Genomic DNA, 25803 nt, shown 5'->3' with positions numbered 1-25803 from the left:
CCTTCTCAATAAGAGGCGTTCGACGGACCTGCCCAGTCTTTGGCTGACAGTGTCAGAGGCTGGCAACTGTTTAGGGAGGCGGTTTGGTGTAGCAGAAGCAGCAGGAGAATGACAGCGAGTAGAATTCTGGGGGCAGGAGGTACGGCCCCTCCCAGGCCAAAGCCCGCCCGGCTGTGGCCCGCAGCTGGATGAAGGAGGGGTTGACCAGCTGCACTGCCCGCAGCCCGCATCTCAGAGGAGGTGGCAGATGGGACCCTCCGCTCTTCACAATCACCCACTGCAGCTAGAGCGTTCACACCAGGAGGACTGCAGGAAGAGCAAGGAGACAAGCTGAGGGATCATCTGGGCGGCATCCAACCACCGCAGCTCGGTCCTGGGGAGCCTGGACTTCTTCCAAGAGCAGTTCCCATCTCAGTAAGATCCCAGCTGATGTCTTCCATAGTGACACGCTGGCGGCCTCTCCCACGGGGCCATCCCTGAACGGTAACCCCAGCTGCTGATCCCGGCTCCGACTTCTGTTTGGGCGGCTGTCCCTTGCCACCTGAGCACGGCCTGGGGGAGGGCACAGGGCACACAGAGCCTAGGGGAACCCGGGGCGGGGGGTTCACGGCTCAGACCCCTTCCCAGCCTCCGGCACGAGAGGGGTCAACTAGAGCATCTGGAAATTCCTCCGGACTCTCTTGGAGTCAATGAGGGCAGCACAGCGGTCGGGAGGGGAAATGTTGAGGGGAGGTATATTTAAAAATTAGCCTGTCCTCTCCCTTTTTTAAACTGCCCCAGACTGTGCAGATCTGAAATGCTCGCAGACGGCGCTCTGTCTGGCAGAGAACGTGCAGCCCGTCACATCTTTAGCAGGAGTGAGAAGTGGCGCTGGTCTGAGAGGCGGGCAGACTCCACTGAGGGCCACACCTTCCCTCTCGGCCTGACATCTGATGGGGAACAGTGCGCCATGGGGGGGCCGGGGGCATCGGTGGGTTGCTGGGGCCCTGAATCCAGAGCCCTGGGGGCCGGGCAGGTTATAACCACACGGGCAAGGCCCCCATTAAGAGGTTAAACGGCAGCGTGCTGGCCTCAGCGTCCCCCTTGCCCATGTTTCTTCCTCTTCCCCAGGAAGATTTTCCCCAGCCGAAGTGGAGATGGTGGCTGTCACCCCTGTTGGTCTCAGGCCACTGTCACCCATCTGTGTGGATCCCCAAGTTCTTGTTCAGTGGGATACATTGGGGTTGGGGGCAACAGGAAAGTGTGAGAAAGGAGGGGTGGGGGGAAGGAGGGAAATTCACTTGATTCCATCCTGAGACTCGCCGTTCTCCCCCAGGGAGGCCCGGATCTAGAAGGTGAGGACACGTGAAACCACAGGACACGCAGGACTGGCCTTCCCGGAGAGTTCATCTGAGTGCAGGAAACAGGCAGGGAACATTTCCAAATGTAAACCAAGAAACCAGACATGTTAGGGTGAAAATGGAAACTCTGCACTTATTTTTTCAAGAGATCTGGTATCTATCTTCAAGGGAATGGCAGGTTTGGGGGAAGGACGCTCAGGCTCTGCCCCCCAGACCCGCAGGGTATGTTTCAACTCTGCTCTGCTATTAGGGGTGTTGGACGCGAGGTGAGCGCCAGCTTCCCCTCCAGCACGGCGGTCAGGGCCTCAGGCTCCGGGTCGGGGGTTCCAGGGGAACTCTTGATGCCCAGAGAGTGAGCCCTGTAATCGGGTGGGTCAAGCCTGTGCCGTGTGGCGGGGACCCCCAAGAGGGGAAGCCCTGGAGGCGTGAACGGGGAGATCACTGTCCCCGGTGCCACCTGTCGGAATGAACCCACCGGCCTGGACTTGGCAAATGTTGGCCAGGAAGCCCGTGGCCACCCACACTCTCTATTTCTTGCCTCTTCCCTTAGCTCTTCCGCACAGCACAGCTCAGGCGGAAGCTTTTAGCTGTTTGTGATTTAATCAATAGAGAAAAGAGAGTAAGGAGATCCAAAATCTTCCTTGTAAATCTTCAGGGAAAAATAACCCTTGTTCTCCTTCATCCCCTCAAACTTCATCTTTATGTTTGGAAAGACTCAAGTACCTCTGGAGATGCGCCGCATCATCTGAAATGTAGCGGTATTCTTCCCTCTCTCTCTCTCCTTCCCTTCTTTTTCTAATTAGTTCCCTCTCTCTGTTTACCTGGCTGCCTAGCCCGGTCCAGCTGCTGGGGGCAGCATCTTTGCACCGAGCGTGTCCTCTGGAGCAGAACCCACACCCCTTGCCCTGCCTGCTTTTTCATTAGCCCCTTGTTCTCCTGGAGGGAAAAAAGGTCACTTATTGTCTTGTGCCTCTGTTTCTTTCTCTGAATGAAGAGTCGTACACAGTACGTGTAGCATTTGAATATAAAATATGGGCGTGATGTGATCATGAGAGATAAAGGTGAATCACTAAACCAGAAAGAGCAAGTAGACAGAGCAGGGATGGTACTTCTCTCGGAAATGATGGTCTCCTGCTCTCTCAAGGGCCTCTGTGTGCGGGTGTATGTGTCTCTATATGAAAATACTGCGTGAGGAACGCACAACTCAAGCTGCTGAGACCCAAGCACGTCACCTCTCACTGACCTGAGCATGGCGTGCTTCAACCTGCAGGAAACCTCACTTTAGATCTCAGAGTAGAATTGACAGTGGCTTATTATGTGAATCCTACTTTCTGTGTTTATATATGTAAAACACTGACTTTGCAATGAGACCTGAAATGTGTGTCCCTGCTCTGCCACCCAGCAGCTCTGTGACTTTGGGCAAGTTGCTGAACCTCTCTGAGCCTAAGTGTCCATGCCTATAAAATGAAATGAATGATAATGTCTACCTAGTTTGAGGATTAAATGAGAAGATACACAGAAAACATGTATCCCGTGACCACTCAGTAAATGTCAGCTACTCGACGTTGCTACAGAGAGCCGAGGGAATTTTGAGCAAATCCGTAAGAGAGAGAAACTCCCAGTAGATCCAGTGGTCAGAACTTGTGCTGCGCTCGTTTGTCCTGCCCTCCCCGGGGTCTGCCTACAGCGGCCCCTTAGCACTTGCCACCCAGCAACGTCTCTGCAGCTCCACGATCACCTCTGACTAGAACTTACGCGTATTCTGGGTGCTAATGCATTTCTCCTTTGCGAAGTGTTATCCCAAGTCAGTGGATCTCCTGTGCACTCTGACAGTTTGACTTTGCACAGCAGGAACGTGTATGTGTCCCTGGAGTGTCCACTCCACCTGAGTAGAACAGGATTGGAGGGGGTGGGCCGTGGAGGTCAGGCCCTGCAGCAGCCAGGGGAAGGAACTGCAGTGCCAGGGTTAGGACACTGTTTGTAGCCCTGATGGGCCCATGACACACGCTCCCTCAGAAGGTCCTACTGCTGGCGTGTAGAATGGTGCCAAGGCCTGTGGTCGTCACTCTGCCTTCTCTGTTGAGACATGAGATACATAAAAGCGGGACCCTATGAGGTGCTTACAGAGGGGTGCGAGGGAACTAAGAGGCGGTCATCACCAGGCCTTGTCACGACCCAATAGCCTGTCGTTGGGATTATGACCGCCTCCCCTCGGGTGCCCGGGAATCACGTGGCTGCCCCCCTCCCACGTGATGCCAAGCCACGGTGCCACTCCTTGCTGCCAACCTGTTTCCAGTTCCTGGGTCATGCTGGGCTTTGCCGAGTGCCCCCTTGCAAGCAGGGGCAAATATTTAGACAGGAAAGCAGCCTCTGCTTGGTCCCCAAAGAAGGACTCAAAAGGAGCCTCCCCGCCATCGCACCCCCATGAACACGCCTACCCCTTGGCCCTTAGGGGCCCCTCCGATTCCCCACCGCTGCCCTAACCACCGTGTCTTCCTTCCACGCAGATCGTGGCCGCCATCCTCGCCATCGCTGGGATCGTGATGATGACCTACGCGGATGGCTTCCACAGCCACTCTGTCATCGGCATAGCCCTGGTGGTGGGCTCGGCCTCCGTGTCCGCACTCTACAAGGTAGACGCGGGGAGCAGGCTCTCTGGGCCCTCCTGGGAGGGAAGGGCAGCCTCGGCGTGGCCGGCCCGTTGCTTTTGGGGAGGCTGTGGTTTTCCAGGGGCACCGGGCACACGAAGCCTCGTGGTGATGAGACACACGGCAGCTCTTAGCCCTGCTTTCTAGACCTTTCCACCAGTGGCTGCACATTTGCAGCATTTGGGATAAAACGGGTGGAACCGTGGACTGGCTGAGTCCGATTGGTGACTTCCTTGTTTGGATCCAGGGCCCTAACCGGCTGGCTCAGTGTCTGGTCAGGTGCTTTCCTACCAGACTGGACATGAAAATTTGAATACCTGCTACAGCTTCGAAATCTTTTATCCCATGGTTTTTGAGGCCACTAGTATTCAACATGAATCCGTGTGCATTTCACGCGTTGCCTGTAGACTGAATGAATAAAAGCACAGCTACTATCATGTGGGGAATTATAAAATATTTTTGACAAAATGTTGGGAACTGTTGGGAGGTGTGGCCAACTGCAAGTCTCGAGAGAACAACTATTATCCCCACACTCGCCCCTCACTCTCTCCCCTGCTCCATTATGCCTCTCAGCCACTCTCTTCCCTCACTTGCCCTTCTCTTTGGATCCAAAGTCAAGAATGCAAATATTTTGTGGTCTCCAGGGTTGGGGAAACTGAACTGGAGGATTCAGTGAGAAATGAGATTTTAGCTTTGAGACTTATTGGCCCTTTGTGGATCCAGACGGTTGGACACAGAACATAAAGGATTGTAGAAAGTTCTAAGAAAAGGAACTTTTTTCCAGCACTGGGAGGAAGACACTTTTGGAAAGTGAAACATCTGTACCATCTTACCTTTCATCAGCTCCCTGGCCTCACTGCCCCACCATACACGGGCCATCTGCCCCCTCTGGGGCACATCTCACTCAGAGGATGTGATAGTCTAGCCCCATTCTGGGACTCCAGAACCATGGTCCAAATGCAGAAAATAATGAGAGGCCACACTCCGCTCTCTTCAATGAGCTGCTTGCTAACGGGAAGCCGAGGGCGGATAGAAACGCGATCCACGATGAACACAGATATTCTGATTTCGACTTACATTTCCATCTCCTACACTGCCTGATCTTTACCCAGAGAGGCCGGTAGGTGGAAGGGTGAAAGCAATTGACTGTATTTCCCTTTCCGTGCTTCCTGCCCAGAAATGCCCAGAGATACCTGAGAGAGATGTGAAATGGCTGGAAGAGGAAGAAGGAGGAAAGTAGGAAGGACAGCAAGGCAGAGACTGAAATTGGACCATCAGGTCCGTAACTGTGGACGGTTCAGTAAACATGCGGGCTGGACGGCGGCCTCTGGGAGCTCAGCTTCCCGGCCTCTCCAGTCACCTTTGTCCCTCTCCTGGCTTTTCATGCATCTCAGATATGTACAAACAGGAACAGGTGCACGAAACCAAAGTCAGGTGTGTTCCGCTAAAACCCATGCCATGTCGGCAACAGGGGTGGTGAGCTGGAGCAGAGAGCTGTGAGTGTTATAATCCCTCTCCCTTTGATTTATAGGAAATGTCTTTGCAGCCAAAGCCCTTTTGTTTGGGGGCACTGGTTTTCAAACCGTGTTGTTCAAGGTCGGAGATTAATGTTAGGGTCCCCGAGAGGAATGTGTAATCACGGCAGATGCTTCTAATTTAAGTGGCTTCCTCGTCTTCAGTGCTCTGAAGCGGGGATGTGGTGTCGCGAATACAGCACAGAGGAATCAAGCCTAGTGTGACAACCTATGGTTTCTGAAGTTGCTCTCTGCGTACCTGGAGAGTAACTCTCCATCGTGTTGCTACTAGGCATAGGTAAAGCCCACCACCCTTCACTGAAGGCCATATGAGGTAGGATTTACCTGTCACATGGCTGTCAGTCCCGTGGTCCAGCCCCAGCTTGCCAAGTGCACTCGCTTCGCCGTGGCAAGTTGGAGTCTTAGGTGAGCCATCACCCCTCCTCCTCTGCTCTCTCCGTCAGGTCCTGTTCAAGCTCCTCCTGGGCAGTGCTAAGTTTGGAGAAGCCGCCTTATTTCTGTCCATTCTGGGTGTGTTTAACATCCTCTTCATCACCTGTATTCCTGTCATCCTCTACTTTACCAAAGTGGAACACTGGAGCTCTTTCGATGACATTCCATGGGGAAACCTTTGTGGATTTTCCGTCCTCTTATTGAGTAAGTGGCGATCACGCTGTCAGAATCACCAGAAAGCAGGGACTCACAGAGTGGCATCCGGGCAGCTCAAGGGGAGTCTTTGGAAACCCGTGTCCTGAAGGAGAAAAACGAGTCTGTTATTATCCTTAAGTTCCTCGTGCTTTTCTAGGTCATTGTGTCGCGAAAAGGAAAGCCTTTGAAATGGTGACACTGGATTCTAATTCCAGGACTACGGTCGCTGCAGTAGTGGCCATGGTCATTTGGCACTCTGAATAGTGAACTAGTAGCCCGGTATGCTGCGTGTTATCTACTAATAATAGTACATTCCTTACATAGGGCTGGTAAGAAGTTAGTAAATTAGTGCATGCAGAGAGCTCTTAGAACACTGCCTGATAATGTTCAGTAAATACTACCGACTGTCATTAACATTAGTGTCATCATCACCATTAGTTGATATAAGGCTGGTCCTAAGCAGGAAAGTAACCAAGGAGGTGCCTCATCCCTTTTCCATCAAAAACTGTACATACCACTTAAAAACGATTAGGATAATAAAATTTATGCTATATGTATTTTACCACAATTAAAAAAATTCAAAAAGAAAAAAAACGACATTAAAATAAATTTAAAAATAAAAACGTACATTCCAAAGCTCCTATTCATAGTCATTCCAGAATCATTGCCAGCAACAGAGAAAAGCAAAGTTAGTAGGATGCATAGGGGGCCCCAATCCTCTTTTCTAGTGCCTGCTCGCTGGTTACCTTTTCCAGATTTCTTTTCCCTTCTTCAAAGCTCAGGAAAGAGAGGAGAGCTGAGTCAGCAGGATGTTTGGCCCTGATCCCCCAGTTCTGGAGCCCTTGCAGGAACCCGGAATTCACTGAGTCAGAGTAAAGGGCAAAACACCTGCGACTCCAGCCTCATCAGAGAAGCTGGGGTCCGACGGACCAGGGGAAAGTCCAGGGCCAGTCGTGAATAACACCTGTTTTTTTTAATTCTATATTTCAGCATTCAATATTGTATTAAATTTTGGAATTGCTGTTACATATCCCACTCTGATGTCTCTTGGAATCGTCCTCAGTGTACCTGTGAATGCAGGTAAACCTATATGGCTTTCTGTATCTGCTTGTAAACACACACACACGCAAACACACACAAACACGCATGTGCGCACACACACGTGTATTCTGGCTGTGTCTGGCGTAGCAGGCATGTTTAACCTTCTCTGTAGAAAGAAAGCGCTTCGGTAAAACGTTGACGTTTGTGACCCATGCAATATTTTCTCCAGGGCGGCTTGATTTTCGCATACCACACCAAGATACAGAAAGTCTAAAGCCATCTCCCTTCAGACTGGCGTGGGGGGATCAGATGTATATCATGAATACTATTGCTAAGTATAGACAAATATGTAGCAGAGGAAATTTTTACTTTTTGTTAAGTGGCTTTCCAGAAGAGTCCGCTAGCTCCGGTTATGGAAGGCCTGAGGTAGAGGCATGTCTGCAAACTGCAGAAGCGTAAACACTGTTCCCCGAGTCCCAGGAGACAGCCCTTCCCCCAGCTGCTCAGGACCTGCTCTTTCTTTCACTGGGGACTCGCCAACACGCTCAGCCGGCAGCTCTTCCAAAGCCTGCCATCACCTGCCCCTCACCTCCTTCCTTTTCCTGGCTTCTTCTGCGATGAATTTCAGATTTTCCTCCCGGAACGCCCCCGCCTCACACCTGCCCTCCCTGTAGAACCTGTTTGTGAATCACTTCTCCCCAGAGCATTCACCCCCTTGGGCTTCGCACAGCTCCCGCCAAAGCCATCTCCTGACCCTCCCGCTTCTGGGCCGTTAGAGGATTAGGCCCCCAGGGGATGGCAACCCCTTATCCCGTTCAGTCTGGCGTTAGTAAGCCTGGAAGCACAGGCAAAGCCGCGATCAGCTTCCTAAACCTCTTCCTGCTGTCCCATTCCACACGTTCTGTATATGCCTCACCCTGGCCCCCAGACTCCTTGGGCCCGGCACCATCCCTGCCCAGAGGGAGGATGGCGGTCCCCACGCATCACCTCTCTGGGCCTTTGCTTGTCCCCTAAAAGTGAAGGTCGTCCCCACGTCATCACCTTGGTTGATACGAGAACCACATGAGATGACCTATGAGGCAGAACTTCCAAAGGCAGGAAAGCCCCTGAGCTCCTGGAAAACTGGTAAAAAAGTGGTCCAGCTTGTCAGTTTCCATACACTACAGGCTTCTGAAAAATAACGCATCAGCTTACCCCCGCTGCATCTTGGTGTGTCTTTATAGCCCACAGTGTTCTTATTTCAAGGAGGCATATTCCAGGCGGCCCTGGTATAGAAGCTACTTTGACCGTATCATACAGCCGGGTGTGTGAGAGGTTAATCAGAATTCTCTTACTGCTTACCTGCAACGTAAGAGGGTCCGTAACGTGTCAGGGGAAGGAATTACCTTCAGTTCTCCAGGGGAGGAGAGAAGCCGAGGAGTCGGCTGTTGCCCGACTGTCAGAGCAGAGCCCTTGCTGGGCTTTCTGACTTTCCCTGACGCCCTCTCTAGTGCAGCTTGTATGGCTTGCTAATTGACTCTCCCCATCTGTGAATTAACAGGCCATGCTGCCAATATTAAAAATCAAACTGCTTCTGAATTAGAGTGAGATAAAAGCGGCACTTTAATTCCACAAAAGGGCTACTAATAAAGTGCCTTTTTTTGTGTGTGTGTTTTTTGCGGTACGCGGGCCTCTCTCTGTTGTGGCCTCTCCCGTTGCGGAGCACAGGCTCTGGACGCGCAGGCTCAGCGGCCATGGCTCACGGGCCCAGCCGCTCCGCGGCATGTGGGATCCTCCCGGACCGGGGCACGAACCCATGTCCCCTGCATCTGCAAGCAGACTCTCAACCACTGCGCCACCAGGGAAGCCCACAAAGTCCTTTTTTCAGGTTTAACTTTTACCTCTCTACCCACCCTCCAGACAGAGGTCAGAGAGTCAGGCGCAAGGGTAGGGGGCGGGGCAGGAGGATGTGGCGGGACATGGCGGAGATGACAGAGCAGCCCCCTTATGCGGCGGGCGAGCTGCGGGGGGACAGCGGTCCAGCACGTCAGGCTTCAGAAGCGGCACATGCAAGTCAGAAAACCCTCTTTCACAAAATGCGTTCAAAAAAAGCAATCTAGGGCTTCCCTGGTGGCGCAGTGGCTGAGAGTCCGCCTGCCGATGCAGGGGACACGGGTTCGTGCCCCGGTCCGGGAAGATCCCACATGCCGCGGAGCAGCTGGGCCCGTGAGCCATGGCCGCTGAGCCTGTGCGTCCGGAGCCTGTGCTCCGCAACGGGAGAGGCCACAACAGTGAGAGGCCCGCGTACCGCAAAAAAAAAAAAAGCAATCTAATTCTCCCTTGTGGAGAGGCAGGCCCCAAATTTTCTTTGTTTGATTTAGTTAGGAAAAGAGAACAAGAAAGCAAAAAAAGAAAAAAGAAAACCAACATTTGAAACGCTTTTGATCTTTAGTTATGAAGAGAATGATGATCTAGATTTGTACGAACCGACGTGAATTCTGTTCTCATTTTGTTCCCTCACCTGATGTGGGTCAGGAATGAGCTTCTTGGGCCTTTAATAAACTTTCATAATCGGTGGTGACACAGGTGGCATTAGAGCCTCACACTAATAATATCCTGGGGTGGAACAAAAGTTTGTATTTATTATCTTCAAAGAACCAGGTCAAGTTTGGTCTTCAGAACGTATATTATATATATCATGCTCTTAAATTATAAAAATAAAGTATGTCACTGTAGAAAATGTGAAAAGTGCCAAGAATATAAAGAAAGCAGTAACGTTTGAATTATCCTGCCAACCCGGAGGTGGCCACGATTAACTTCGGTGGATGTATATATTAATACACACGCACATCTCCAACCGCCCCTGGTGTTTCCTTTTGTCTCTCGCACAGATCAATGTGGGAACTAAGGTACCAGGTCAATTGGGGAAAGTGAAACACAGCGCAAGGCCTCGCAGCAAACAGGGTTTGTAAAGTTAACGGGGGATTTCTGGGAGGCAGCCCCTGCCCGCCTGGTCAAGGGAGAACAGCTCCGGCCCCGCGGAAGGGGGCGCCCCAGGCCCTGGCCTGGCCGGGGCCCCGCCCTCCTGATGGCCTGGCACGATCGCCCCCGCGGTAACCCACGCTCTCCATCCCCTACAGTTGTTGATCGCTACACCAGTAAGATCGTCTTCAACGGGGTCCGGGTCATCGCCATGGTCATCATCGGCCTGGGCTTCCTCCTCCTGCTTCTGCCCGAGGAGTGGGACGTCTGGTTGATGAAGCTGCTCACCCGCCTGAAAGTGAGGAAAAAGGAGGAGGCGGCGGAGGGCGGCGCGGACCTGGGCTCGGGACCTCAGAACAAGGGCGGAAGGGCCCGGCCCTCCTTCGCCCGCTGACGGTCTGCCCGAGAACTCTGTGTGACGCTCGCGTGGGTGATTTGGAATCTCTTCCCCGCAGGGGGAACCTCGGTTTGGTGAGGTGTACATACCTGTACAGTTTTGGTAATCTGCGGTAAGTTATATGGTATTTATTGGCATGTCCAATTTGCTTGCACTTTTTTTCACATCAGACCTTTCACTTAAGGGTACCAGTTAAATAACGGGAGAGAAGAGACCCTCTCCGCTCTTTTTAAATGAATGTAAAGCAGCATAGAGTGTTGCTTGCCTAGATTGTTTGGGATGACAGACGTTCTTGACAAGGCAGGGCAGATGTTTTGACTCTTCCCAACTGAAAATTACATTGCACACTGTGATTACTTTTCAGCTATGGTAGGTCATACCTTGTTTTATACCAGAGCTGTACTCTTAATTTTAAGGGATTTCAATGAACCAAAAGATCACTCTGAGTTAATCTGGATAAACGGATTGTTGGATGGATGGGTTGATGTGATGTGAAAAGCTGGAGCAGAAAAGGATAATGGACATGGAAAACCATTGACTGTGGCTAACTGGGGGTGGCGATCGGAGGAGGACAGGCCCCAGCCGGGTAACAGAAAGGGAAGGTTAAGTCCCAGCCCCAGCTGGCTCGCTCTCACGTGTCTATGTAAGATCATGGAAGAGAAATTACAGTGCCTTCTACAGAATTTTTGTCTTTACCTATGTGAAGCGAGGTGACATTATAGGTCACTGGTGCCGTCTTATCATTTAGATGTAGAAATCTTTAGAAACAAAAGACTATACATTGTGTGTGTGTGTGTGTGTGTGTGTGTGTACAAAAGTGGCAAAGCTGATGACCGGTGTAGTAGAACACAGGTCACGGTGTGCATATAAGGTAGACTCCGCAGAAGATGAATCGCTGGTTGCTTTTACTTCCCGACCAAGACCGCAAGATTTACTGAATCTGCAAACCTTTTTATGAAACTTTTAAGCACCACGGTGTTTACTTCCAGAGTTTAGGTCTGCCAGAAAATTCTATCTGTGATAGATCTGTAAAGAGGGACAAGGGGGTTAGAGTTTCCTATTTTTGAAGTTTACATTGTTACATAACGAATTGGAAACCTTATTTTGAAACGGTGTCATAACCCAGTGGTGTGCTCTGTAACCATGGAGTCTTTCGTTTCCTAGGGGAAAGGGCATTCGTGACCTGAACTTTTTAAGCAAATTATTATTCTCAGTTTCCATTCCCTGTTTAACCAAACAGATTAATAAACGATTTAAGAAAGAAGCATTCGGTGCCGTCTTGGTGGCCACTCTGTTCTTTCCCACTAGGCTAGATCTGACTTTCCAGCTTCCTCACCTCATACTTTTCTCCCAGCGAGCCCCACTCTCCTGCACCTTCAAGGCACAGGAAGCCGTTCAGCCGTCTCAAGGGAAGAAAGTTCTTATTGCAGACAGAGTTGACATTCACAAAAGAGAAATGCAGGACACAGAGGCGGCCTCGAAGGAAAGGTCTCCGGGCAGTGTTCCCCTCCCGTCCTCCTGCCCCGTCCTGTCTCCTCTCCTCGGATGCCGCCCGCTGTGCAGCTCTGGGGTTGCAGCCCTTTCCTGTGCAGCCCGGTTCCCTGGCTCCCTTACACTCGGGCCTCAGAGTGGCAGCCTCAGTCCCTAAACTGACCTGGTCTTCCAGCTCAGCTCCCACACCTGACTTCTGCCTTGGGTGCCCTGACCTGTTCTGGCTCTAGAGGGAATTTGATGTAACGTGTATGTCACTGTTGCAGGCAGCTGTGGCCAGGCGCTCTGAGGTCCAATGTCTCTCATCCCCTGGCCACAAAGGGCTGGGTTCTCTAAGAGGGCGTGGGAATGGAGAGGAGATGACAGCCTCTTTAGGACACTTCGCCCCGCCACCCATCCCTAGAGCATCTGTACACCATGCACCACTTGCTACGTGAGGTTGTAACCTGGGGAGTGTAGTCGTCCAGATCAAAGGACTCCCCTGCGCATGTCTCCCGTGTACGCCGGGAGCCCTACAGTGGAGCCCGAGCCCGTCACCTCCATGACTGTCTGGGCTTCCAACCTCTCGAGTTACCCCAAGGTGCCAAACAGATATTTCCTTTGTAAGCCATAACCTGAAAAATTGGGAAACCCTACACGAGAGCAGATTTACCTTCTTCTCCCATGGGCATAAAAGACTATGAAGACCCAAAAGAATTAAGAGTAGGAACTCAGAGAGATATTTATACGCCTATAATCGGAGCAGCATTAATTACAGTACCCAAGGGGTGGAAGCCACCCAGGTGTCCATGGATGGATGAATGGATACACAACACGTGGTAAACACGTACAATGGAATAGTATTCAACCTTAGAAAGGAATGCAATTCTGACCCAGGCTACAACACGGAGGAACCTTGAAGACACTATACTAAGTGAAATAAGCCACTCACAGAGGACAAATATTAGCTGATTTCACTAATATGAGGTACCTGGAGTAGTGGAACTCACAGAGACAGAAAGTAGGATGCTGGTTACTGGGGGCTGGGAATGAGGAGTTATTGTTCAATGGGTGCAGAGTTTCAGTTTTATAAGATAAAAAACGTTCTGGAGGTCAGTGGTGGTGACGGTTGCACAATAGTGTGAATGTACTTCCTGCCTCTGAGCTATGCGCTTAGAAAGGGTCCAAATGGTAACTTTTTATGTTATGTATGTTTTACTCCAATTACAAAAAAGACTATGAAGGGTAAGGTATGTGAAATAGAAAGGTTAGGTATGTGAAATAGAAAGGTTAAAACTTGCAGGAGAGGTTAATGCCCCTTTCAGGACATTATAAACCTGAGTTGGGGTGAGGGTTGGAGATGTAAGAGATTTCTTTCCAAGAATACAAACCACAACTCCTCTGACCCCCTCTATCCCTACCATGTAGATTTTGAGAATTGGGAGGAGCTATGGCAAACCAGGAAGGACCCATGAACAGAAAATCTCAGGAAGGGGTTCCTTCTGATGGTATCTTGGGGGTGGCTTTGGGAAACAGGCTCCATTTTTGCTCCCCCTGGGGGATTGTCTGCCCCCTAGAGGCCAGTCTGGAAAACAGTTAAAGGATTTCTCTATTTTTGCTCCTTTAAGGAATAAAAGTAAAATGAAGATGGAAGGTACAAAGAGGCTATGGGGTCTCTGCTGCTCCAGCCCGCCCCTCTCAGAATGTGGACGTTTGGGGCCAGAGGATACAAAGTGATCAGCCAGCGCCCCCCTGCCACACTGAGTCAGCGCTGTCTCTAGGAACCCACCCACTGTGCAGACCCTGAGCTCCTCCTTACTTGGGCTGACAAGGGTAAAGAGACTCCAGAGGCAGGAAGCTGTGGTCAGAGACCTACCTCCTTACAGAACAGAGGTGTTTCCGAATGTAGGCAACGATGTGTCACATGGAGTTCTTTATCTTCAATTTTGAATATAAATGATTTGTTCTAAAATTAGAATATAGTGGTAGTTGCACAGTCCTATAAATATGCTAACACTTTTTTAAATTGTACACTTCACGTGGGTGAATTTTATGGTCCGTGGATTATTGATCTATCTCAGTCAAGTGGTTTAATGAATAAATAGTTGCCTCACAAAATGATTGAAAATTCTTTTGCCCAAATCTCACCAGTAGGAAGGACGTCTGTGGGATTGTTGGCTTGTTTTTGGCTGCCCAGCATCTGATCTCTGTTGGAAAGACTATCTTGCTGTTGTTGCAGAAGCTGAAGGGAATGGAGTCTCCATTTCAGACCCCAGCGTCCGGGGGAGAAGGGGAGGGTGTGAAATGGACTTGGCCAGTGGGCCAGTCTCCCAGGACTTAACCAGACCCCACGGAACACCCCAGGAAGACCATGCTGACCGGCCAGTCCTCCAGGGTCCTGCTGTGGCTCCGGCCTCCTCCCACCATGGAGGTTCGCATTCCTCCCTTTTCCAAACAGATCCTTCAGACACATACAGTCCCTAAGAGGCTTCCAAAAAATGTTTTTCTGTTTAAGACATAAGAAGCCACTGCTATTGCTTGAATCCAAGAACTCTGAATAATATGTGGGAGAAAACTGGAATGTTCAAAGAAAAAAGTTGGACTCTTTTTTGGGGGTTGGTTTGTTTTTACTTTCTGGTACTCACACTTCTTGAATCTGGGCTCCTTATGGCCTAGCAGGACTCCTTGGTCAAACTGCTTTAAAGAATGGAGGAGACTGATTCATAAGAAATACACCCATGATATATAAATAGAGAGGGTTTAAAACTTTTTCACAGTGCTTAAAATACATTTAAAAATTTTTTAAAGAATAATATTTTCCCTTACATAATTTTTCATGTATTCAGCATTGTCCAAATCTTGAGAAAGTCATTTTCTTGAGTTAAAATGGTAAGCTTCAGCTAAGGGAAATCTGTAAGTTATCCAAAAATGTGGAGTTACTAGAATCGTAACAGATGAGATTTTTATGTAATGTAATGTATTATGTATTGTAAATTTTAACTCAAAACATTGTGAATTTGTTTCTCTTATTGAAAAAAGAATAGGTTTCCTGTAAAAAAATGGGAAATACCCATCAAGCCACAAGCCAGCAAGAAGTGCGTTTGTACCCAGAGCAGCAGTAGCAGTAATAGCAGTGGCCTCTGACACCGGAGAGGGAGCCCAGAATCTCACCAAGAATATCTGGAGGGAGCCCCCAGGCTCTTCCTCTCTGAGGGTGACAGAAGAGGCTCTCTGCCATAAGGAAAAAATTAGAGGGACTTAAAAACCTCCAGATGGAAATTTCAGGAGTCCCCAGTGTTTAATCCCCATTGGAAACAAGACCTGCTGGCCCCCTAAAGCATTCAGTTTGTTAGGAATCTATGCTATGCTAACGACGTGGGGAATCTCAGAGGCTAGGAAGAGACAAGGGTTAAAGGGCCCTGCTTATGCCCACATACAGCAGTACCTGTGAAGGGGAAATTTGGGTATAAATAAAGAAAAGCAGTTAGCATATCACTATGGTGTTCTTTTTCAACATACACCTATGTATCGGGGACTAGAGTTTGATGTTTTTTATGCCCCTGGCCACCCTCTTGTGACACCTCCATTTATGGGAACTGTAAATTCAGTTACACCGAGTAGATGTACTTATTCAGCCAGTGTTCCCTCACTCTCCCTGTTACCCGATTTTATCCCCATAGTGAGAAAACTGCATTTATGACGTACTTTTCTTTATAATCTGGAGGGTGCAGAGCAGGCAGCCTTGTGGGGATGCTGGTAGCCTAGCGCTTTTCAAGGATTTTGCAAATGTCTATACTTTGTAGATAGCCCTGCTGAATGGTACTGCACCAGATGTTGGATTTCCTCAAGGACCTCATGTGTGAGTGTGTGTGCATGCGTTTGCCACATGTACTGTGGGCATATAATTAGCACATCTTTCCAATCAATTAGGCTATTTCTACTTTTTTAAAATTTTGTTTAAGTAAATCATTCATGCAAACCAATCACTACATAATAATCACTAATTTTTTTAATGATACCATTTAGAGTTAGACGTATACTTATCCAGCTACAACCTAGTGACTGTCTTTAACCCCTTATCCCATGCAATCATCATTTAGGGACCTGGTGTTTTTCTCCAAAGCTTAACTTTTAAAACCAAGTCTTACCATTAGCACCAATTTAAAGTCCAAAGTACATTTGGACATTTAGCTGCCCCCCAGATCTGGCTTTCCTGAGAGCGTTATTGCATCAAAAGTTTAACATGTTACTTTTGTCTAGATTTTCTTATATTTTCTGATAGCATTTAATTTCCTTTCTTTTCTTTAAGCAGAGAGAAGGTGCTGAGTTACTGTTTAGCAGTCTCAACTACTTTTCTGAATTCTCTGTCAGATCCTTTGCTCTCTCTTACCAATGACCATTTAGTAAGATGAAATTCTAGTGAATTCTAGGTTTTACCTGTTGCAGAGCATTTTTGCTTGGTGTTTCTCAGAAATTAAGAGAATAAGCCATGTTCTGCTATCTTTTCCCATACAGGACAAATGCTGTTAGAACTTTAGATGCCAAGAGATCACTTAAAAAACATTTGTCCAGGACTTCTGAGTATAAGAGGAATGAAAAGATTTTGAGGCCAGGGACAATAGAGGGCCACCTGCTTCTTAAATGTCAACTGCTAAAATCAATCATAATACATAAAATGCAATGAAACCTGGTCCCCAGAGTTGTCAAGGATATGTTTGTGAAAGTAACTTACAATCTGCAGAATGTTCTATGGCTCTGTTAAGTAATTATCAAGGGACTTGCACAAGGCCATATGGCTGGGAGAGGCCAAGCAGATTGCCCCGTCCCCCAGGCCCTGTTTGTGGGGAGACTGCACAAAGGGAAAAGGTCTTAGGACAAGCTTCCCTGCTGAGTGATCTTGTCTAGGGCCCTTCTGAAAGAAAAGTCTCCTGGGACATTGAAAGATTTCAATTATCATGAAATCTCTGTAAGCTGGAAGTTTTCTACAAATACCATTATGCCCATAAGTTCCCCTCTGTTATTTCTTTCTAACTAAAGTCAGTGGTAGGTTTTTTGTCCTATCTCCAGATACAGTCACTCCACCTAACAATAGCAGAATATATGTTCTTCTCCAATGTACATGGTCCATTCTCCAAGATAGACCACATGTTGGCCACACAACAAGTCTCCATAAATTTAAAAGATTGAAATCATACAAACTATCCTTTCCAATCACAGTGGAATGAAACTAGAAATCAATAACAGAAGGAAACTGGAAAACTCGCGAATTTGTGGAAATTAAACAACATATTCCCAATCAACCAACAGATTGAAGGAGAAATCATAAAGAAAACTACCAAATACTGAGAGAAAAATTAAAACAAAACATACCATACCAAAACATATGGGATGCAGCAAAGGTAGTATGCAGAGGAAAATTAATAGCTGCACATGCATACATTTGAAAAAGAAAAAAGATCTCAAATCTCAAAATCTAACTTTACACCTTGGGGAACAATAAAAAGAAGAGCAAACTAAACCCAAAGTTAATAGAAGGAAGGAATAATTAAGATTAGAGTGGAAATAAATAAAGTAGAGATAGTTTATTAGCTATTTATTAGCTAATAAACTAATTCAACAAAGTTGCAGGGGACAAGATCAATGCACAAAAATCAGTTGTGTTCTGTATATATGCAATAAACAATCCAAGAGAGAAATTTAGAAAGAAAAAATCTTCTACTTACAATAGCACCGAAAAGAATAAAATGCCTAGGAATAACTTTAACCAAGGAGGTGAAAGATTTGTACACTGAAAACTACAAACATTGCCAAAAAAAAAAAAAAAAAATTAAAGAGCCCTAAATAAATGGAAAGATATCCTATGTTCATGAATTGGAAGACTTAGCATTGTTTAAGGTATCAGTACTATCCAAAGTGATATACGGATTCAAACCAATCCCTATCAAAATTCCAACAGCCATTTTTGCAGAATTGGAAAAACTGATCTTCAAATTCTTATGGAATTTCGAGAGACTCAAATAGCGAAAACAATCTTGAAAAAGAAGAACAAAATCAGAGGACTCACACCTCCTGATTTCAAAACTTACTTCAAAGCTATGGTAATTAAAATGGTGTGGTACTGGCATGAGGATTAACAGACCAATGGAATAAAAATGAGATTCAGAAATAAACCCATATATCTATGGTCAATTGATTTTCTACAAGGATGCCAAGTACACTCAATGAGGAAAGATCAATCTCTTTAACAAATAGTGCTGGGACAACTGGATCTCCACATGCAAAAGAATGAAGTTCAAACCCTACCTTATGCCATATACAAAAATTAACTCAGAATGGATCAGAGACCTAAATAAAAGAGCAAAAAACTCTTAAAACTCTTAGAAGACAAGATAGGAGTAAATCTTCATGACTTGACTTTGGCAATGATACCAGAAGCATGAGAAACAAAAGAAAATATAGTAAGTTGAACGTCATCAAAATTAAAAATTTTGTGCATCAAAGTACATTATCGAGAAAGTAAAAAATACAATCTACAGAATGGGAGAAAATATTTGAAAATCATATATCTGATAAGGGTTGAATAATCAGAATATATAAAAACTTCTAATGCTCAACAATAAAAAGACAAACAACCCATTAAAAATAAGCAAAGAACTTGAATAAACATTTCTCTAATGAAGATATGCAAACGGCCAATAAGCACAGAAGAAGATGCTCAACATCACTAATCATTGGGGAAAAGCAAGTCAAAACCACAGCAAGATACCACTTCATACCTACTAGGATGGCAATGTTTATATATATATATATATATTTTTTTTTTTTAATTAAAATTTTGGTTTGCCCCAATGCCTCTCTGTTGAATAAATGAGTGGGTGAAGTGAGTATTTAATTTCGCTTTATACTCTTAGTTTCTAGGACAAGCCTGCTACATGGTGGGTGCTCAATAAATATTGAATTATTTATGACTTTTTACTTGGATATTAACTTACAACTGCAACTGAAATGTCAAATCCCAACCTTTGCCTGAATTTGGGAACAGTCAAGTTTTGATCTGAAAAACCTAAAGAGCTGCCTCACTTCCCATTTTTGATTGGTTGGTGGGGCCCTGTAATATATATATATATAGTATTTTTAAACAGAAAACAAAAAGTGTTTGTGAGGATGTGGGAAAATTGGAACTCATACATTGCTGGTGGGAATGTAAAATGGTACAACTACTGTGGAAAAGTTTCCCATTTCCCCAAAAAGCTAAACATAGAATTACCATATGACCCAGCAGTTCCACTCCTAGGTATAGACCCCAAAGAATCAAAAACAGGAATGTGAACAGATATTTGCACACAGATATTTGAACATTTGTACAATGTTCACTCCAACATTATTGACAACAGCCAAAAGGTAGAAACAACCCAAATGTCCATCAAAAGATGAATGGATAAACAACATAAAATATAGACATACACTGGAATACTATTCAGCCATAAAATGGATGAAGTTCTGATGCACGCTACAACATGGATAAATTTGGGAAATATTAAGCTAAGTGAAATAAGCTGGTCACTAAAGGACAAATACTGTATGATTCCACTTTTACAACGTACCTAGAATATTAGGTACTCCACAAACTTACTGTCATAGGCTTAGGAGGTGGATTAGAGGTTACCAGGGCCCAGGAGGGAGAGAAGGAAATGGGGGGTTATTGCTTAATGGGTACAGAGTTTCTGTATGCAGTGAAAAGTTTTGGAAATACATAGTGACAATGGTTACATAGCAGTTTGAATGTTAATTAATGACACTGATTTATATGGTTAAAGTTGCAAATTTTATGTTACCTTTATTTTACTACAATTTTTTTTTTAAAGCATGGGCTATGGATGGAGACAGAAAATAGAATGTGGTAAGTACTATGATGGTCATATATCCAAGGACAGATGGGACTGGAACTGACTAATGGCCTAGGAAAGGAAGAGCCCAGGAAGACTTTATACATGACGTACCACTTAAGTGAGCATTTTCAAGGTAAATAAAGTGGGAGAGGAGTACTAAAAACAGGGGGAAGAGCAATATTTATGGCAGAAGATGATGCTAGAGAGACACGTAGGGTGCAATCATGAGTATCAATCCTTTCAAATACCTGCCTTTTCCTGACTGATGCATAAACTGTGACTAAAAAGAGCTTAGGCCAAAAGGACCATTGGGGAGGTGTCCTGTCCTCACAAAGCACCATGATGGAACTCCAGCAGGGAGCAGGGAGCAGGCATCTGTCTAAAAATTTACAAAGAGCAGAGCCAGGGGCGATCACACGCTGTCAGAGCAGGTGGAGGCAGGCTGGTCCTAGAATCCCATCTGGGACTGTACATGGGTGCCATGCTGATAAGATCAGCTAATGGAATCAAGAGTGGCTGCTTTCAACAGAGATGTGACCAGATCAGTCAAGCAAGCAAAGAATCAATAAGGAGGGCACTTTAGTTCCCCAGCCAAGGTCTGGCAGAGAGAGTTCTGCGTGGATTTCTGATGAAGAGTCAGCAAGCGGAAAAGTCAACTAAAAATAGAAACTCTTTTAACTTTTATGGGAACTCATAAGTGTATACTACACGATTTTATTAACATTAGAATTAATAATAGATGTTTGCAGGAAACACTACATGTTTCCAAACAACTCAACCATAGGGAATCCTAAGACTCTTTTAGGCTGTTGCCAGGTTATTTTATACGTCACTTATGATGAAGAAATCGATACTAAAAATTCTGTGTATACTAAAGAACATATTTACTCTTTCATCTGTAGTAATCTGTCACTCTCGTGTATGAATCTGGGAATTGTTCTAAACAATTCATACTAACAACTAGAAACTAAAGTGATTTCTTCAGCATCTATGATGTTTTGCTTTAGTGCATTACTTTTGAGGTTCTATTAATTAAATTCAATATTTGATACAGTTCCAGCTGTACAGCAACAGCGAGAAAAAGCAGCAGTCATTATATTCAGTGGCTTGCAGTTTCTGTCCAGTCTACACCAGGCCCCTGAGCACCCCCGGGAGTGGGGAAGCAGAAAAGAGTCCTTAGATCTGCTCTGGCTACGTGTCTGCAGCTATTAACTCACTACCTCAGTCACTGGAAAATAACTATGGAGCCACTTTTTTGAGGCAAAGCACACCATTTCCAGAAAGGCCTTTTTGAAATTCAGAGTCAGAATCTGGAAAGAGCCATCCGCCATCCACTGAGCTCATGGAGCCTGTTACTTAGAATTCGCTTCAGTGACCGGCCAAGTCACCCCTTACTCCCCTGAGAGAATGTGACACAGGGCAGCTAGGCTCTTTTTCTTACTCAGATAGTGCCACAATGATGCCGCATTAAAAGTCCACCTGGAACTCAGTGGCTTAAACATGCATGTGTGTGCCTAGGTTCACGGGTCTGCAAGGGATTGCGCTGTGACTGCCAGGCCTGGCTCAGCTGAGCGGCCCGGCTGCAGGTGAGGGTCTGCCTGGGCCGGCTGCCAGGCTGGTGCAGGGCTCAGCTGAAGGGGATGCACACGTCTCTTCTACTATGCAGCTGCCCTTGTTCTTTGTTCTTATTTTTGTCTTTCACTCTTTTTCTGCCTTTTGTGGTTTTAATATTGAGCACTTTATATGATTCTATTTTCTCTCCTTTCTTAGAATATAAATTATACTTATTTTTTTTAACTGTTGTTAGTGGTTGCCCTAGAGTTTGCAATATACATTTACAACTAATCCAAATAACACTATACCACGTCATGTGTAGTGTGAGTACCTTATAATAACAAAATAATCCTAATTTCCCCCATGCCTTGTTATCATTGCTGTCATTCATTTTATTTATATATAAGTGTACATATTACACACATATGAAAAAGATGCAGAAGCATACATAATCGCATACATTGTTGCTATTGTCATTCTTAATAAACTGTTATCCACTAAGTCAGTTAGAAATAACAAAAATAAAAATTTTAATTTTACCTTTACTTACTCCTTTTTCAAAGCTCTTCCTTTCTTTATGTAGACCCAAGTTTCTGACCTATTTTTTATTCTCTCTAAAGAATTTGTTTAAACATTGCTTGCAAGGCAGGTCTACTGGCAACAAATTTCCTTGATTTTTGTTTGTTTATTTCTCCATTTTTGAAGGATAATTTTGTGGGATAAGGAATTCTAGATTGGTGGGGGTTTTCTCTCAACACTTTAAGTGTTTCACTCCTTTATTTTGAATTTATTTATTTATTTTTATTTTATGGTTGCATTGTGTATTTGTTGCTGCGCGTGAGCTTTCTTTAGTTGCGGCGAGCGGGGGCTACTCTTCATTGTGGTTCACGGGCTTCTTATTGCGGTGGCTTCTCTTGTTGCAGAGCACAGGCTCTATGTGCGTGGGCTTCAGTAGTTGTGGCACACGGGCTCAGTAGTTGTGTCTCACAGGCTCTAGAGCACAGGCTCAGTAGTTGTGGTGCACGGGCTTAGTTGCTCCACGGCATGTGGGATCTTCCCGGACCAGGGCTCGAACGCATGTCCCCTGCATTGGCAGGTAGATTCCTAACGACTGTGTCACCAGGGAAGTCATTTTCACTCCTTCTATTGCCTGCCTGGTTTCTGAGCAGAAGCCACCTTTAATTCTTATCTTTGTTTCTCTGTAGATATAGGATTTATTCCCTATCTTTGATTTTCTATAGTTTGAAAACAATATGCCTGAGTTATTTTGTTTTTGCATTCATTTATATTATCGTGTTCTCTGAGCTTCCTGGAGTTGTGTTTTGGTGTCTGACATTAATTTGGTAGAAATTATCAGCCATTATTGTTTCAAATATTTCTTCTGTTTCTTTCTCCCTTTCTTCTCCTTCTGGGTATTCCCATTTTTGGTGTGTTACCTGTAAGTGTTGTCTCACTGTCCTTGCATATTCTGTTCTGTTTTTCCAGTCTTTGTTTCTTTGCTTTTCAGTTAGGGAGGTTTCTATTGATACGTCCTCCAGCTCAGAGATTCTCTCCTCAACTGTATCTAGTCTACTAAGAAGCCCATCAAAGGCATTCTTCATTTCTATGACAGTGTTTTTTATCTCTAGCATTTCTTTTTGGTTCTTTCTTAGGATTTCCATCTCTCCCCACTTACATTGCCCATCTGCTCTTGCCTGCTGTCTCTTTTACCCCTTAACACATGAATTATAGTTGTAATAAATTCCCAATCTGAAGATTCCAACATCCCTGTCATGGCTGCTTCTGATGCTTTCTCTGTCTCTTCAAGTTATGGGTTTTTTTGCCTTTTGGTATGCCTTGTAAATTTTTTCTTGATAACCGGACATGCTGTACCAGCTAAAAGGAACTGCTGTAAATAGGTCTTTAGTAACGTGGTAAGGTATAAGGGGAGGGGAACCATTCTATAGTCCTATGATTAGGTCTCTTTCAGTGAGCCTGTGCTCTGGACTGTAGACTTCTCAAATGAGTCTTATTTTTTTCCTCCTCTCTTAGGTGGGAGAGGATGGCTAGAGTGGGCTAGAGTTGGGTATTTCCCTTGCCCAGGTCTCTTGGGGTCTGATAATACCCCCAGCAGGTTCGGCTCTGGTTAACTAGTTTCTTCTGATGGAAGGCTTTGTTAAGAAGAACAGAGTGCACCAGCGTATTTCAGAATGGCTCCTTTTCCCCTCCCCCTCCTAGAAGCATGAGGGAATTTTTCTCCGATATTTACTGTGGGAACCTGGTTGAGCTCCTGGAGGTAAGTTTCACAGTCGTGGAGGCCCCCTATGACCGGGTCCCCCTGGAGTTTTTAACTCTCAGAGTCGTCCACACTGAGCCTCCGGCATTTGTCAATTACAGTTCTGACTTTCCTACCTTGGCACTCGTTCCCACGTAGTTTCTGTTTGTTTGTCTCTGCTCTGCTAAGTTTTCTCTGTGTTCATCTGTCTGTCTCTCCAGTCTTAGGGGCAGTGGTTTGCCTTCTGTCCTAGAAGAGTTGATTTTCTAGTCTGTTCAGCTTTTTACTTGTTAGGATGGAGTGGCAAATTCTAAGCTCCCTGCATGCAGAGCTGGAAACCAGAAGGGCTTTCCTTACTCTTTCAACATACTCTAAGAAGTAATGAGGTGGACCAAAGCAGAAATGATTACAGAAGCACAGACTGCCCAGACATAGATGCCGCTCCAATCCGACCCTCTGATCCTTCAGCGAAAGGGCTGCTCTACTCTGCAGGCTGCCGGCTGCCCCTCCCCTTTCTCCAGTGGTCACTTCCCTCAGGGCTCTTGGCTTGACACGCACGTTTTCAGCCTAACTCCTGCAGCGGTCATCCTTCTTGGGCTCCCATGCTGATTCATGATTCTCAGCCTGTCCCTTATTTCCCACCATAAGATAAACCCATTCCTTTTTGGCCAGTGTGTCCCCATTCCAGCCATGGCCACAGACATAGGATTCAAGCTTCTTCGTCTCCGTAGGGCTGAGAATGTGGAGAGATTTACTCCGGTCCCAGGGTGAGGAATATGCTGTTATTGGCAAGGTAAACGATATTTCACCACCCTGCAGGTGAAGCCCTTTCCACCATAAGCACACCGTCTAGCAATTCTCTAAGCATTCGATAATCAGAGGCCACATAGAATGATAATTGCCTCACATCTCGTAACACGACAGTTGTTCACTCACCTGGAGCATGTAGCCTATGTTTACATTAGCTTTTAGTGCCCACAGTAACTGTACTTATTTAACTTACAGTCAACTAGACCCCTAAGATTTAGTTAGATGTTCATTCCGTCCTGTTCCCCTGAAATTGTTTTGTTTTGGACACAAACAGGATTTCACACTTACCATTTATTTGTTTGTCCCATAAATATTGTAAAAATGGAATCTGCGTAACTGAACCAGCTCCTGTCTTTAAGAAACTTTGAAATTAATAAGAGGACTGACCAAGGTCACCAGGACCTCTGATATAAGGCAGCGTGAGACGATTGACTCTCAGGGGCAGACTTTGTGCTGTTTGGATCGGGAGGGATTGCGAACTACTTCATGAAGGAAATAACTTTTTGAGTTGGGCCTAATAGGATGAATAGGGTTTTCAGAAACAGGTGGGTGGCCTGGCAGTTCAGATGACTGGAAGAGCAGGAAGAGAGGCAGAATGTTAGAGGCAAGATCTGGGAACAGCAAATAGCTAAGATAAAGAGATGGGCATCTGTAGGGAGTGGTAGGAGATAAAGTCAGAAGACAGGCTAAGTCCTAATGTGAGGGTCTTCAGTGCCATGCTGGGATATCAGGGCATTTGTTGGTCAGCAATAGAAAGCCACTAGAACTAAGTAAGCCACTAGAACTAGTTAACTAATTAAGTAGCATGATTAAATCTTCTTTATGCCAGCCCATCATCCTAACCTGTTGAGTTCCTTGAGTCTTTCAGTAAAACTATGAGCTATCTCCTCCATCCCCAGACCCTATGCAGGTTTGATAAGTATCCTTGATTATGCTTCTCTAATTCAACTACAAAATATATAAAAGTTATAACCCTAGTCACAACTCTAAAAGTGACGTTCCTTCAGGGTGATTACTCAGATTCTTTGGGCTATGCTTATCCAACCATGTGTCACTCACGTATAGCAGCATCTAGTCCACAGTCCTCAAGAGCAGATATTATTGATGGCTTATTTCAGTACACAGGATTTACACTCATTACCTTTTTTAAACCTTTCACCAGCCCTCTGAGATGAAGCTATTCAAGTGTACTGTGCATTCTTTTAAACTGCAAAATCTTTCCCATCCCAGACGCTTGAATCTCAACCTTGAATGGATTGGTCTTCAATCAATCTTCT

At 45.9% G+C, this 25803-nt stretch overlaps 1 protein-coding gene across 7 annotated transcripts in view; it reads left to right on the top strand.

The window, feature by feature from the left end:
* Positions 1–25803, top strand: part of SLC35F3 (solute carrier family 35 member F3) — a 313342-nt gene that overhangs the window by 278608 nt on the left and 8931 nt on the right. For 6 of the 7 annotated variants that reach the window (XR_009559304.1, XR_009559306.1, XR_009559303.1 and 3 more), the window contains 4 exons: positions 3848–3973; positions 5967–6159; positions 7141–7230; positions 10311–10661. Coding sequence is in view for 1 of the 7 variants with exons in the window: in XM_030839522.2 (XP_030695382.1) it covers positions 3848–3973; positions 5967–6159; positions 7141–7230; positions 10311–10546 (645 nt within the window). In the remaining 6 variants the exon portion in view is untranslated. Of the gene's footprint in view, positions 1–3847; positions 3974–5966; positions 6160–7140; positions 7231–10310; positions 11356–25803 lie in introns of those variants that run through there. The other variant, XM_030839522.2, reaches the window with a different exon arrangement.

The sequence above is a fragment of the Globicephala melas genome, chromosome 16 (assembly GCF_963455315.2).
Source record: "Globicephala melas chromosome 16, mGloMel1.2, whole genome shotgun sequence".
Lineage (NCBI taxonomy): Eukaryota > Metazoa > Chordata > Mammalia > Artiodactyla > Delphinidae > Globicephala > Globicephala melas.
Note: the sequence above shows the minus strand (reverse complement) of the source record. Positions and strands in the feature narration are given on the sequence as shown.